Source organism: Xiphophorus couchianus, chromosome 22 (assembly GCF_001444195.1).
Source record: "Xiphophorus couchianus chromosome 22, X_couchianus-1.0, whole genome shotgun sequence".
NCBI lineage: Eukaryota > Metazoa > Chordata > Actinopteri > Cyprinodontiformes > Poeciliidae > Xiphophorus > Xiphophorus couchianus.
The window spans coordinates 2,390,739-2,406,893 of NC_040249.1; the positions used below are offsets into that span (position 1 = coordinate 2,390,739).

Genomic DNA, 16,155 nt, shown 5'->3' on the forward strand with positions numbered 1-16,155 from the left:
AAACACAAAATTAATAGAAAGCTACAAGAATTTGACTCAGGAAATGTTGGTATAAATTCTATGTAGAAACAATGACTTCTACAAACTTTTGAATTATTAAAGTTAGTAAAAAATGGCATACATGACATGTCTCTGTTCCTCTTTACGCCTAATGTTGGAACTTTTCTAGCTGACCTGTGGATTTGTAATCTATGTTATGGGCTTGAATAGTTTATCACCTTATTACCAAACACCTTACCACTCCAACATGATACAAGTTCTGTGTGAATGTGTGTGTGTGTAAGTGTGAATAAATAACCTGCAGTCTTCAGAGATAAGGCTGAGATTGAGTTTTCTCCCACAGCGCCAAAGCATCCGAGGTGAGTGTGTGGCTTTGTGTATGAAGACATCAGGAAACGGCTAACGTAAAGAGCTGGTATCGGCTTATCTGGCACACATGGCAGGGATTGTGTGTGTGTATACAGTATGTATATGTGCTCTGGATTTGGTGAGTGTGAAAGAGAGCTAGCTGCCCTGCTTTGTTCGCCGTTGTGAGCACGAGAGGATGAATCCTCAGAGCTCGATCCATGTCTGAGACAAGACTGGATGCGACTGCGTGCAAAACCATGGCCAGTGGAGTTGGATGCTGTTTATACACACCCATGCAGTAAAACATTTACAAAGAAATGGAGATTGGGGCGTGCCCTGGTGGCGTAGGGGTTAGCGCGACCCATGTTTGGAGGCCTTGAGTCCTCGACGCAGCCGTCGCGGGTTCGACTCCCGGACCCGACGATATTTGCCGCATGTCTTCCCCCCTCTCCTTCCCCGTTTCCTGTCAGCCTACTGTCATTTAAGGGACACTAAAGCCCACAAAAGACCCCCTGGACAGTAAAAAAACAAACAAAAAAAAAGAAATGGAGATTGTTTGGACGCAGACATTTTAAACAAACGCATGCTTTTGTGCTTCATTGTAAAGCAACATGTGAGTACTGGTGTGTTGTTCCTTTGCTGTGTCATTTCAAGCAATGTAGTAATTTCCTATTACAGAATGTACTTGAAAGAAGGCATTGTGGCTGGGCAATTTTCACATTGGTGGTGTCAACACAGCAAGGTGGTGAACCAGTCTGATATTCACCAACAGCATGGTGCTTCCGTACCCAGCCAGACAGTTTTTGTTCAAGGAGGGCAGAGAAAGGCCTGGAACATCCCCAGCTGTTTGGTTTTCAGGTCTAGCAGTCAATGACCAGGTTTTTTAGCAGTTCTTATTCTGAACACACTGCCTTTTGGTTAGCGTATTTTAGTCAATGTGATGCACATGCTCACATTAAGGGTGTATTCACACCACTCCTGCTTTGTCCGCTTTAATCAAACTTTAGTTCAATTACCTAGGTCTGGTTCGTTATGAGAGGTGTGAATATGCATTTGATATCTCAAAAAAGTGAACTCAGGTTCACATAAAAACTTAGTTCTCGGTTCGGTTAAAGTGAACTCTGGTTTAGTTCGAGTGAACGTCAAGTGGACCGGAGACCACTCCAAAACCAGGAAGTGGACTACAACACAGGGCATTCTGAGTAAATACAGCAAAAACAAATGTTCAAGCCTTGTGGTCTTTTACCAAAGACGAAAGAGAAATGTTGCAATCGCTAAAATCTGATGCTACTCCATTTTTGCTTGCATTTCCTGAAGAAGGAAGTTGTACTCTGTGTCTTCTTTGGAGGTTTTTGTGTTGTTTCTTTCAGTCGTCGTTGGTGCAGCGCCACCACAGGTGAGGAGGTTAAAGTTTTTTTAAAGAATTTGGATTGTTTGACAGAGTGCAGTACAAAAGAGAACCACACCAGTGAAAATGTAACAAATGTTACCATTTTAGTACCCAGTCAAACCGAGTCAAAATACCCTGAAACTCTTTATCACCTCTTTGGCATATTCCCAAACTAATTTGACAGTGATACTCCGACTCACAATGTATACTAAAGGACATAACATCGTCTGAACAATTCAAGATCAGATCAACCATTGGAGGTACACAATGCATTCTCCTAAAAACCTCCTCTCAATGTGGTGTTGAGAAGTATTGACTTGTTAAGCCCTACATCGAATGTGGTGTTCAATCTCCCTTGTCTGCAGGAGTCTCTGTCAGGACGGAGGAAGGCTTTAGCCACCAGCAGCATAAACATGAAGCAGTATGCCAGTCCTATGCCCACTCAGACAGATGTCAAACTCAAGTTCAAGCCCTTGTCGAAGAAAGTGGTATCGGCCACACTGCAGTTCTCTCTCTCCTGCATCTTCCTCCGGGAAGGAAAGGCCACGTAAGTATTATTAAATATTCAGCACAGTTTAACCTAAGGGTGTGCAAACATTTTACAGTACAGACTCCTGTACTCATGACTTCCAGGTTCCCTTTACACTCTCTTTAGTTCAGACACAGTCAGTTTATGCTTGCCTGTTTATTAATCAAAAATATGACTGTTGCTTTGATTTTAAACTTTCTTTATTTTTAAGCGTTTCCCTCCCCCCGCCCCCTGCATTTGAGTGCAGTGCCGAGGCCTTTGTTGTGTCGCGGACCGCGGGTCGATGGCGCGTAACCCTTGTTAACCCTTCTGGGAATGATGTCGACCACACACAAACAAACCCCATCACGCCAGTTCAAATGAGCCTGTGAGGCTGGGAAACACCAAACACAAAGGGGAAAGAGAGAGAGAAATACAGCAATTATGATGGAGCAGTGATATCAGGAGATGGAGGGGAGTGGTAGGAGACGACATAAAATACCAGGAAGCATATAGAGATAGTTGGGGGAACATGGAGAGATTCAGGTTCAGTCGAAATTTGAAGTTTTAGATGCTTTTAACAGAAGGTTGTGGCAAAGCGAACAAGATGTTGATTCCTCCACACTTAGAAAATACACAGAGACGAAACGAACTTTATCTTTCCATACTTAATTTTAAAAATGTCACAACCAAAATGCATTTTGTGGCGTTTTAGGAACACATATTTGGAATTTCCAAGTCCAAGACTTAATTACAATCAATGCCATGTATACTATTACATCTCAGGAGTTTAATAGTTACACACTTCATTTTGGTCAGTAATAACTTGCTCACCAATGACTTGTTTTTGACAGTAACACATATTTTTTTAGGGATGCATCAGTTATAAAAATTTGCTCTGATATTGACATCTAATGTTTGCCAATATCCAGTATTTATCATTGTTTTCTATATATATATACTATAAATAATTCCCTACCCTTTTGACATGACAACATCACTGACATTGCATGTGTAGTTCAATTAAACACTTCACTACCACTGTCACATGACCAAACAAATGCCACGTTTCCCCCTCCCGAAGCACAAACAGTGGGAAGGTGGAAATAAACATTGGTTATTAATATCGGCAGGTTTTTCTTATAAAATCTTATCAAATATGGTAATTTTTTATCAGACAATTACCGATATGTTAAAACTTCTTAATTGCCATAATGGCACCAGTGTCCTCTTGGACATATCAGATAACATGTACCGTATTTTAATAAGTAATAAGGTAATAAGTCATCTGACAGTTTTGAAATAGAATACAGAGAATTGTGGCGTTAATGTTACGCATGGTTAAAAACTGCAAATGGCCACCTGTGATGACATCATAAAAGAGCGTCAGGCTTGGGTAGTCCAGGTGACGCTGATTGTTATAATAAAGCCCACGCTGGGAGTTTGTTGGTCCTTAATAAACCAATAACGATGATACAGTTTGACTCAGCGCACTCTTTGTAATACGGTATTTTCCGCACTATAAGGCGCACCTTCAATGAATGGCCTATTTTAAAACTTTTTTCATATACAAGGCGCACCGCATTATAAGGCGCATAGAATAGACGTTACAGTAGAGGCTGGGGTTACGTTATGCATCCATTAGATGGAACTGTGCTAAAGGGAATGTCAACAAAATAGTCAGATAGGTCAGTCAAACTTTATTAATAGATTACAAACAAGCGTTCTGAAAACTCCGTTCATTCCCAAAATGAACAAACAGCTGTTTTATTATTTTCCCCGAGGTAAAGTAAGTGACGTGGTATTTTCGTGACACAGTTTATCTTTTAACAACAGCAAGGTATAACATATAGTGGAGGGGAACTTTTCCTCGATTCAATAAACACGTAAAAAACAGTCTGATACTGTTACAGTAAATCAAACGTTAGTGCAATCACAATATATATCCACTTCCGCACCTTTGATTCGTTCATGCTAAATTTTCTCGCTGCTGCTCTATCCCCGTGTTCTACTGCGTCACTGATCGCCTTGAGCTTAAACTCTGCGTCGTAAGCGTGTCTCTTAATAGGAGCCATTTTGGGGTCTTTACACAAAACCCAGCGTGCACCGCGCGCTTCTTCTTCTACGGGGGAAAATGAAGTCGGCGGCTGCTTACCGTAGTTGCGAGACCTGTTGCGGCTCAATATTGGTCCATATATAAGGTGCACCGGATTATAAGGCGCACTCTCGGCTTTTGAGAAAATTGAAGGTTTTTAGGTGAGCCTTATAGTGCGGAAAATACAATAAATACTTTTAGTGTTCCTCCGAAACCGATATTAATGCAGATATATTGTGCGTCCTTGATTATTTTCCCACAAAAACATAGTCGTTAGCATAGGTTTAAATTTCTAATCATATCTCTGACTCAACACAGACAACTACAGTCCTCTATATACATTTATTTTATTCCTTTGATATTTTCTTCCAGTTATTTGCTGATGTGCTTGTCTAACGCCAGCATTTTTTCCTCTTTGTTTTGTCTCATTGATAATTTAATACGTATTGTAAAGTATAATTGTATAATTATGCAATACAATTGGTTTTCCACTTGATGAAAGTAGTGTTTTGAAATTCAGCTGCTTTTCATTTGAATCGCTTTATCGTTGGAATCTGATCTCTGATTGGTTTCTAATCAGTTTATTTTGGTGTCATTGTGTTTATTTTTGTCTGTTTTGTACTAATTTAAATATTTAGTCTTGGTACTTCTTTCCTGCACAGTTTTTACAGTCTATAATCATAAGTTTCTCTGTTCCAGTGATGAGGACATGCAGAGTCTCGCCAGTTTGATGAGCATGAAGCAGGCCGACATCGGCAACCTGGATGACTTCGAAGAGGAGAACGAGGAGGACGAGGAGAACAGGGTTAACCAAGAAGAAAAGGCTGCCAAGATCACAGGTATAGATTGGAACAGTACTTTATTTATTTTTAGATAATGGGTTCAAATCAAAGATTTTTTGCCATTTCTAAGAACTGAAATAGTAGATATATTTTAACAACAATGGGTCTTAATGGTTTTTGCTACCATATTTCTTTTTTGGTTTATTTGTTGTTTTATTTGTTTTAAGAATTGAACTGACAGTATAAAATGGTAGCACATATTTCAATGAAACTTACCAGTTTAAATAAAGGTGTAAAATACAACACTTTTGTCTAGTAACACGTAGCACATCCACATTTTGCCGTTTTGATCCAATGTGTCCAGGATTTGTTCCAAATCTGTTATGAAATCCTATTTGAATAATTTTGCAAACAAAACCAAAAGCCATGTTTGTCAAAAGTGTTTCGAGAATAACTAGCTTGAACTATTAGACCTCCATTAATGATCACCGCTGACGGGGCTTTTTGTGTGGCATCAACATATCCTTCTTTTTTTTTCTTTCTTACTTCAAGCCTCTGGTTGTTGGCTTGTGTGTGTGAAAGTGTGTGTATATACCCCTAAACTTAAAAAGCAACTATGATTTTTCTAAATGCATGAGTTCATAGAGCGTGGTTTTCAGCCTGAGGGTCGTGTTTATGTTGCTTAGGGTTTCCTGTCGCATCCCTCCATATATACAGTACATGCTGGGGATTCACCGTCTGGTCTAATATCTGGGCCTCACTGCTTCCTGCTTTGCTTAATCCAACTTTTCGGAGCGGCACCTCTTCACGTTAAGCTTCACACGTTCTTCCTTTTTTTGTTTTTTTTTTTGCACTCCTTGTCTCATTTACATGTATATGCATTGAATGCCTACAACAACGCTCCACTAGCATGCATCTCTGAATCAAAGGCCAGGCCAGCACAACTCCTTGCAATCATCATGTTTCTCAATGAGTCCTACCTACATAACAAGCCAGCGAGCCTCTCGAGCGTTTATAGCAACACCAGGCAAACCGGGGGGTTTGCTCTCTCTTGTTGTTGTCAATGTAAATATTTGACCCCAGATGGATGTCTGTGTTTGGATTTGTTGCTGTTTTACCTTTTTCTTAGTATTTTATAAAGTAAATTGCTACTTACCCTTTGTCGTTAGGAATAGAAATATGTTTTTTTACTAAGAAAAATGTATTGACATTTTCAACAGAGTTAAAGAGGAACATGTATTTTTAATGGAGACCGTAAGCAAAGATGTAGCATCTTGAATAGTAATCTAGCCAGTTTTTGGTTTGTTTGAAACTGGCTGATAAAAGTCTTCAATGTGGTGCTTTGGTTTGGTTGCACATTTTGACAATTAGTATTAGATTATGTGAAAATAGTCTCAAAACAACAATATTATCCCTTATCGCAATAACTTCTCTGACAATTTATCATCCTGCAAAAGTAGTTATTGTGACAGGCCTACTGAATGACAGACCATGCATGTCTGCAGGTGTCCAGTTATCAATAGTCACCCATTGTTGCCAACTCAGTGACTTTATTGCTATATTTAGCAAATTTTGGGGCAAAAAAAATCAGTATCGGCCAAAATCGGAATGGTCAGGTCAGACTTTTTAAAAATCACCGATTGGCCAGAAAACTGCAATCGGTGCACCCTTAAAATTTTGTGAACCCCTATTTTTTACTCTCTTGCTTCATATAGCCATGCTAACAGTGCAATGTTTTGAGCCATGTTATTAAATTCAGTCATTTAGGGTCTAAACTCTTGATGTTTAGTTTTTTCATTGAAGCACAATTATAATTTTTTTTCTTCTACTGCTACAGTTTTTAATAGACTTCCAGCTTTATCAATAAATTATCAATAACAGAGCCAATAAAAAAAAACAAGCCTTCTGTTTTTTTTTTCCTTTTTTTAACTCTTTGTTTGTATATATTTCTATGTAAATATTGTGAGTTTGTGTTATGCTGCGAGTGAATATTATGCATAAGGGTCTGTTTTTATGCATTGTTCACTTTTTATTCTTCCTCCCTCCCTTCCTGTACTGGGCCTTTCGTTTACAGAAATAGTAAACCAGTTGAATGCCCTCAGCTGCTTACATGGGGATGATGATGATGATGATGGTATTCCCAAGCGAGCACGCAAAGCAACAGCTAAGCCTGCTGCTTCCTCCCAAGGTCTTTTTTTCACCTTTCTTTCACCCCAAATCATCTTCCGTTCTTTTCTTTCAGTGACCTGTGACCTCTACCCAACCATTACTTTTTTTATTTATATGTACTAAGTGTCTTATTTTTATAATAAACATTTGAATTTTTGTAATATTCAACATTTTAGCCCATTTTGGTTCCTTTTCCGTTTGGTCCCTTCCTGCCCCCCACACCTCCTTGATCCTCGTCATTGGTATTGTGATGGTGTTGTGGTCATGTGATAATAAAGTTTATTTTGCCTCAGTTGTTGTCCTCTATTGTGTTGTAAAAAATCAGTAAACATCAGTCGGTGTTCATTCTTTTGGTTTCTATCGTTTTTGACAGTGTGACCTTAAATTTGTGTTTTACTGCATTTGGAGGTGAACCAGTGTAGGATGATTAAGTGCTGGTTATTTATTTCATTTGGCATTTTGTATCTTTCTAGACATTTTCATGTATAAAATGAGGTTCTCCGATTGATCTGCATCAGTTTCGTAACTGCCACTTGAATGTTTAGCACTCTGGCGAAACAAAATTGAACGTAAATTTCAATATTTTCCTAACAGTCCTAACAGTCATAAAATGTGAATTTATGATTCCAATCAATATCTACCAGCAGGTGGTTGTTTGGAGTTACTTTGGTTGATCTGGGGTCCTCATTTATCATTTTTTCTAAGATTTAACTCCCCCAAACAGAAGTTATAGCTTTAATAAAGGAACACAGGACACAATTTCTTTCTTTAAAAATAGATTATGCCTGAAGTTCTTGCTTTTTATTATTTCCATAATTAATAACTGCCTAGAGAATGCCAACTGGTTGCATGAATTGGTGAAGAGGCAGAGTGACCTTGAGTCAGATTAAACATACCTATTTAGCCCCCTTTTTTTCTTCAATACAAGCAGAACAATATTCATTGAATTGCATTGCCCCATTTTCAAATGGAAAATCTCTTAATTTCAATAGTTTGTATAGAAAACAGCCCCCCAAAAAACGGCTAGCAGTCGAAAGTATAAAAACACTTTTTCATCACTGCAGCCTGAAATAGACACCAGTACGCAAAGAGAAGACGTCCTGCGCCTCTTATCAGGTACCACTCCACATTGCCACACTACATATAGATTAAGAGACACATAGGCTACTTGCAGCAACTCCCCCCTCCTCATTCAGAGTGTCACAAAGCTCTCAGCAGTCTTCCTTGGCATCTACTTCAGACACATTTATGATCTTTTCAAAGCGGCCCGCACCCCTGCCGCCTGGGAACGAGCCACGATCAGTACGATTAAGACAAAGTAGACGAGCCTTGGAGATCTCCAGTAAAGATCTCCATAGCAACTCCATTCGTTTCTTCAGTCCTTCACAGGAGACCCCCCTCCGTACTGCATAACTTTTCCCAGAATGCCACTGTTGTACATGCGCTGACAAGCGAGGGAGCAGAGGAAAGCAGAAGTTCAGGCAGCGGATGCCCTAAAAGAGGGGTGTACTTGTGGTCTTTCATCTTGTGGTTCACTCCAAGTGCAGATTTTTGGATACTTGGGTTTGAGGATGACTTGTGTTGTGTGTTCTCTGGCTTTTTGACGTTCTTGCGTTGCTTAAATGTCTTTCCGTTGGACTCTAATGCGACAGAACTGATCAACAAGCTGAACTTCCTGGAAGATGAGGATCAGGTCTCTGCTCCCACCATGATGAACAATCCCTTCGATGAGCCTGATGGCGACCTTCACCCCTACCCCCTTAACCCTTTCGGTGATCCGGGTGAGGAAGGTAGGTGATAAGATCTCTGTGAGTTTACTACCATTGATTGTAATGCTGACTGATTTTTGAGGAAAAGATGACCGATTGACTAGTCGGGCTCAATAAATCAGAAAATTAGAGATGCACTGATCCGATATTAAAATCTATATCAGTCTCGATATTAAAAAAACAAATAATTCTACATTTGGTATCGGTGACAATATGCCCGATCCATTTATTAGGGCAGATCTAGTCAGTATAATTCTATGCTTTGTGCTCTGAGTGACATCATGTTTTATTGTTTTACATTATATTTAGCATTTCTAATTGCAGCACTTTCTGAACCATTTGAAAGAAGAATTGTTGTAGCTTATTTTTAGATATTTGGCCGAGGTAGTCAGCCTCTTGTACTCCTAATTCTTCTGACCAGAGAAATTTAAAGTTGTTTTTTACATATTTGACCAAGCTTCTTTTTTTTCTTTCCTTTTTTTTCTCCGAAGAGTTTTTGCGGCGCTAGTGGCTCGTATTTTTGCGACAGTAGGCAGACAGGAAAGAGGGCGAGGAGAGGGGGGAAGACAGGCGGCAAAGGTTGTCTGGACCGGGAGTCGAACCCGCGACGTCCGCGTCGAGGACTAAGGCCTCCAAACGTGGGGCGTGCTAACCCCCTGCGCCACCACAGCACGCCCCTGTCCAAGCTTGTTGTCCAAGCTTGTGAAGCTATGGGCGTATTTAACTGTGCTGTATTGGTGCAGAGTTATCAAATAAATTTGTATTTTGGTACATTTATTTAAAAACGAAACTTCAGCATTGCAATTCCGCACTGTTTTTCTGTTTCGGATCGGTATTGGCCGGTAGAAAACCTTAAGTATCGTTGTTGATTTGGGAAGTGAAAAAAAACGGCAAAATCAGTTTTCAGCACATCTTTCTTAGCTTTGATCTTAAGAAAAAATTGTATTGGAGGGCATCTTTTGGATGGTAAGCCATGCATATCAAAGTGTTAAAATGCACATGCCAAATATGGAGCACCACAAAAGGCTTTGAGTCAGACTGCCAAACCATTATTTTTGTCTACCCCCTTGATATTCTGGTTTTTTTTTTTTGTTTTAAGACACTCTTAAGCACATAAAGATCATCGGCTTTGTTGTCTTGTGTAAGTTTATTTCGATGTGCTCCTTAGTGTGAACTTAAAAAATTTGCATTAATACAATTTACTGTTCTTAACTTTAACTGGGAAAAAAATCCACACCGTTTGTTATAAAATGCTTTTTCATTTGTCTTCCACATCCCAATTTGAAATATTAACACACATAATGAAGGTGATGCATTGGAGGAGTTGGGCATGTATTGGACTTCATAAGAGAAAGAAATCTGTACAGATAATACACACTATATAAGCAGCGAAATTGGCAGCCAAGTATGTAATGCTTAGCTAGTTCCCAAGATAGACTGCAGTCAGATGTGTTGTCTTGCTCTCTGCTGTCTGGCTCGCTACTCGCTAACAAAGCTCTTGTCAAGTCTAGTGAAAGACGTGTTGTTTATGCAGTCGGCGCTCTCGTCCTTATCGAACAGAGCTCCCTCCCCAGCCGGCTCTGAGGCAGCAGCTTGATGAGGACTACTCCTACGACCACGACTTGTCAAACCCGTTCAGTGAGCCGGATGGACCGGAGACCGGATCTGCTCCTGGGAACCCGTTTGACGAGCCCGACCAGGACCCTGAGCTCCAACCTGACCCAGAACCTCCCAGGCCCAAGCAAAAGAAAGGAGTTCGGCCTGTCGACATGAGCAAGTACCTGTATGCCGACACCTCTCACAATGACGAGGATGAGCTTGACGAGTAAGACTTGTTTAAGTCTTTATTTGCCTTTACAGCAAATATCTTATCTGAAGCTATTTGCTATTCTGAGCCACTTTAATCAAAAAGCAATTAAAGAAGAGTGATATTATTATCTGTTATATTGTATAAAATGGACTTTCTGTTAAGCATCCTACTGATATAGTATTTGTTGAATTAAGGAGAGTGTGTTAGTAGTACTAGGTGAAGCTCTAGGATTACCAGCATGGTTACCAGTAGCATTCCAAGCTGTATGAGAGACCCCTATTAGAGGCGTGCTTGTAGCCATGGCACGGGCCACCCCCACTAACACCACCACCACCAACAGAAGCAGGGTAAAGTGGTGAAGCAGCTCTTTCAACGGGAACAAGGCCTCTGTTGTTTCATTGCATTCTTCGGCCTTGTCTCCCTTTTTTTATTCTGTCCTGGCCTCCATCCCACCTCTCAACATCTTGCATTATACTTTCACTCTTCGCCATTCCCCTTAACTTCTTCCTGAGATGTTGCTTATTTTATTTCACCTCACTTCCTGTCCCCCCATCTTTTGTCTTTCCTTTGCTATATCAGATTAGTTTCAGTCCTTATTAGAATAAATAGTCTAAATAACAAGCTTAACACAAATAAATTCACAATAAGATGTTTATTTGCACAATCACAATAATTGACACTTGAATTAAAGTAAACACCCTCAGTTTTTCCACAATTTTGCTCAAAAACTGCACTTCTAGTCTTGTCCCTGCGCATTGCGCTACTAATAGTTATTGTTTTATTTGTGCTCCCAATCTGAGCCATAGTGAGACTGATTTAAGCGCATATATCAATGCGAATAAGCAATAATTTGTATTGTGTGCATTTAAATCTCACACGCGTTCTTTATTAGGAAGAGCTTGGCTTCCGTTTAAAACTTTAAAAGTTCTAACTATGGGAAAATGATTGCTTACCTTAAAGAGCATTATTTTGGGAAAATCTCATGATAACACCTTCATAAATGTTGCATCTCACATTTGGGGAAACTGTCTCTAAATTTTGGAGAGCCTATAATGCTGGAATGTAACAAGCACATGCTAAATATGCTAAATAGTATTTAAGTTCTTAAGATTAACATGACATCTGTTTTTTTTCGACTCCTATATTATACACCCCTATACAATTTTAAAAAGCTAGTGTTAGCTGGCTAGTTAAGCTAACTGCTCAGTCACAGCTTTCAGTTTGCTATTTACTTGATACTCGTAGCTTGCAAATTGTAGTTTTAAAACAGCATTACCCATTAGGAGAGGTAGTTGGCGCTCCTATAGTTTTCAACATCTACTGTATTTCTAAACGGTAGGTTTGTTTTGTAAGATGTGTAAGAGTCAAATTTTAGCCCGCTAACAAAGTATTGCAACATACAGTATATGGGAAGGGTACGTACTATTATTCTGTATTACATGGAGCTGGAAAACAAAACTGGTCATTCCAACAGTATACCTTAAAAGATAAATAACAACTTAAAAAAAACAACTTGTTAAAAATCTTTGTATACCTCGATATTGGAAAAGTCGAGGTATACAACTTTTTAAGGCCCATACCTTGTAACAAGCGTGACGACCATCTTTGCAAAGGTATGAGGACATCTGATGGTTCCTCGGCAGGTTTTCATGACAAAATCTCAAGTCTCTCAGCAAATTTCCTTCTGCCGGGGATCGTTCTGTAGTTCTGCTCAGCGAGATGTTTTAAAGATAGTCCATGACCTTTCCAGAAGAGTGTCCGTGCCTGAACTGTAAATGTGAACTTCTCGGTTTTGGCTGTAGAGCAAAGCTGTCACATAGATATATATAATTTAGTTCCACTCAGCTGTCAAAATACAAACATTTTATTGACTGCAATGTCCCTTTTCCTCTTGCTTCTACATTATAAGCTGTATTTCTAAGAATAGAGGGTTCAGGAGGGCACATATTGTTTTGACTGAAGCCCTTTCACTTGTCTTTCAGTTTGGGCTCGGTGGTTAAAGCTTGTCTATAGGCCTGACTGCCTTTCTTTGTTTCTTCACTTGTTTATACTTCTCACAGTTTATCGGCCGGCTTATATATTGACACAGAGTAGCTCTAAATGACGCTGCTCAGTCAATTTCTTCTGTCCTACTCTGTTCTCTTGTATGTTTAGGGCTGCAAATGACATGTCGAGTGAATGTCTTGAGGTCATACCCCTAGCTTTCAGAGCCACAAGCATGTAGGCATATTGGTAACATCTTGGTGTGTGTTTTTGGTGCATGCCTGTGCATGTGTGTATGTTCTCCTGTTCTTGCCTGTCTGTCAGTAGTCCACCTTCGGTTGTGAGGATATGAGGTCACACAGTCCTGACCTCAGTGCACCTGCTTCTTATATTAGCGTATAATATGCCATACAATGTGGGTGTTCTTCATTGAATGGCATAAAACCTTTGTTTCTATGAAACAATCTTTCTTTTCAATTGTGTAGTTCAGCCGTAAATGTCTTCAGATAGTTCTGATTACTGATTATCTCTAATAATTCTTCATTGAATGTGTTCATGTTTGATTAACTCACTACTTATTTGGAGCAAAACAGTTTTATTCTTCTCTGACACTTATTACATAGAGCAAAAATATTTAATATGCCTTTAATTACATTTTGTCACACTGCATCCACTAACTTCATTCTGTTTTTGGGGATTTTATGTAACAGATCCACAAAATGGCAGATTTATACCCTTTCAAAAGGTGCAACACCAAGTATTTTTAGTGTTAGTGTAATATCCAGCAACGTTTTACTCAAAAACAGACGTGGGCTCCGTCTCTCATTAAACTTGCCTGAATACTACTATCTTATAAGGGACACTAGAGCCCACAAAAGACCCCCTGGAGGGGTTAAAAAAAAAACTTGCCTTAATACAGCAAACATTTTCAAAGAATGGTTTTTGTTGTTGACAATAGACTGAAATCAATTTCTGGACCAACAAAAATGGAGAACAATCAGTCTAAGAAAGTTAGGGAACTGTAAGCCTTTTATTTTTTTAAAATGAAGCCCAATGTTCTTTTTATTTCCTACTTTGTCTCTTTAAAAGTTTTATAAATTTTTTGCACTTTTTAATTGGTCAAAAAGAATTGTTGCCCCTGAGTACAATTAACTTAACAATTTCGAATACCACTGATCTAGAGTGTGTCGTGCATTCGGATTTAGCCACAATTTAACACACGGTATCAATTCGTTTTTAGTCATTATCCTCGTATGAGGTGAGCATTTTTACATTTTGCAATCTAACATTGTCCCAACAGGATTGCCCACATTTCACTCCATCTATATTTGATATGTAGGCCAAAAAGTTCCATTCTGGTTTTGTCTGGCCAAATCACTTTCTTCCGCCTACACGAGTTGTGGCAAGTCTTTATTTGCCACAACTCGTGTAGGTGGCAAATAAAGACTTACACGAGTTGGTGCCACTGTGTCAGTGGCGCCAAGACACAGGAAGATATCTTCTTGTATCTACTAAAGGAAGATACAGTGGCAGTATCTTCGTGCCACCGTATGAGTGGCCACTCATACGGAAAAACCAGATTTGCTGAACAAACAACGAATGATTGACTTGTTGAACGATCTCTCCCGCCTAAGTTATGGATGTTTACGTCTCCTCCAGAACCTCTTAGTTGCTCCTCTCCATATTTTTTGAGGTTTGCAGTTGATTCTGTTTTCAGATCCTGTAGTTCACAGTTGAATATTGTTAACAGGGTTTCCCCCAGAAAATCTGCTAAGCCTGGTGGGAGGGGCGCTAGGGCCGTCAGCGTTTTTGTGTTAAAATATGTGAGAAATTACAAAAATGTGGCGGTGCATAAGGAGGCGTCATAATTCGGAAGTAATAGACAGACCATGGACAGGTGCAGGAACGGCACAATTGGTGCGCTCCCTTGTGCCTGGTTCAATGCGACAATAAACCTAGCTTAATCCGTCTTTGCAATTACTGTTGTATAAAAACTTCAGTATTTCCTGGTCTTCCTGACACTGTTTTCTCAATAATGTTGTCAAATAAACCTCTGAGGCGTTCACAGAACAGCTGCATTTATATAGAATTAAATTAGACCCCGGGGGCTACTTCAGGGGGAGAGTAAATGGGGTTGTGTATCCCATCTTTTGGAGGTTTTTTGTGTTGCATTAAATGGGAAGAATGAAATGTATCTGTAAAGCTTGAGAATGTTAGTTTGATGACAAACTTTTGCATTTTGATGTAAATGTTAACCCAGATGTTCTATTTTCTTTACTTTCTGGCTTTTGGCTTGGACTATTTTAAGGACTTTAAAGCAGCAAGACTCTAATTGTTTTCATCACTGTTATCTCGCTCTTTCACTTTCAGATCCAACCCGTTTTATGAGCCGAGGACATCAAGCCCAGCACGGCCTCCCTCCGGCAGCCCCTCTCCTGATCTTGGCGGTATCCAGAAGAGGAGGGCCCCTCCACCCCCGAGTACCAGCACAGGCCCGGGTCCCAGTCCACCCACCTCCAAGCCCAGCTCTGGCCCAGACGGGGAGAGAGCCCAGCCTTTGGGGCCCAGCCCTCTGGCGGCGGTGATAGTGAGAGAACTGGCCTCCTCTTCCCCAAAGGTGAGCTCGCTTCGTTTCGACTCCCAGGGAACCTGAGTTGGTTCTATGACAACTCCCAGATCCCTGAAACTACAACAAAAGAAATCAAATGGAAGGAATGTGAGACACTAAAAGGCTTAAACAAAAGCTGCACAGTGTTATAGTGAGTTTACAGAATCAGCACGGCACCTCTAAAGGTTGTGCTTATTAGAATCAAGCCTACCAGTATGTCAAGCTGTGTATGAATATTTGTACCACATGCCTGAAAAGTTCCCGCTTTGTAACGAAAAGAACAGCCGATTGGTCCGTTGCTGACAAACCCACTGGATTGATCATATGGCATCATGTAGTGGTGGGCATTTATTGTGTCGTTTATCATTTATTGTGATAAATTCCTTTTCATGATAAGAAACTTTGTTTCAACATTGTTGTCCCAAATTCCAGCTAGTGATTTAAAAAAAAAAAGGACTCGTTGTCAGGTTTGATAATTCTACTGTTTTACGGTGTCCAATGAAAGCATCAATAAATTTAAAAATACACCATGTGGAGTTTAGTGATTCAGATCACACTTCTTTCTGACTGGTGTCCTAAAGAAGTATATTACAAAAGGGAATGTATTTCAACAACAGTATTTTGTTTGCAGGGCAACACAACTATAACAGTTATCACAGTAGTACAGGAAAATATAATAAAACTTCCAGGTTC

General features: G+C 39.8%; 1 protein-coding gene across 8 annotated transcripts in view; it reads left to right on the plus strand.

The window, feature by feature from the left end:
* The window catches only part of ehbp1 (EH domain binding protein 1), a 164,448-nt gene that overhangs the window by 37,560 nt on the left and 110,733 nt on the right, over window positions 1–16,155 (plus strand). For 6 of the 8 annotated variants that reach the window (XM_028006482.1, XM_028006481.1, XM_028006484.1 and 3 more), the window contains exons 6-11: window positions 2,104–2,285; window positions 5,041–5,180; window positions 7,198–7,311; window positions 8,945–9,082; window positions 10,622–10,886; window positions 15,225–15,471. In XM_028006482.1, the coding sequence (XP_027862283.1) occupies window positions 2,104–2,285; window positions 5,041–5,180; window positions 7,198–7,311; window positions 8,945–9,082; window positions 10,622–10,886; window positions 15,225–15,471 (1,086 nt within the window). Of the gene's footprint in view, window positions 1–1,819; window positions 1,825–2,103; window positions 2,286–5,040; window positions 5,181–7,197; window positions 7,312–8,944; window positions 9,083–10,621; window positions 10,887–15,224; window positions 15,472–16,155 lie in introns of those variants that run through there. The other 2 variants (XM_028006488.1, XM_028006486.1) reach the window with 2 other exon arrangements.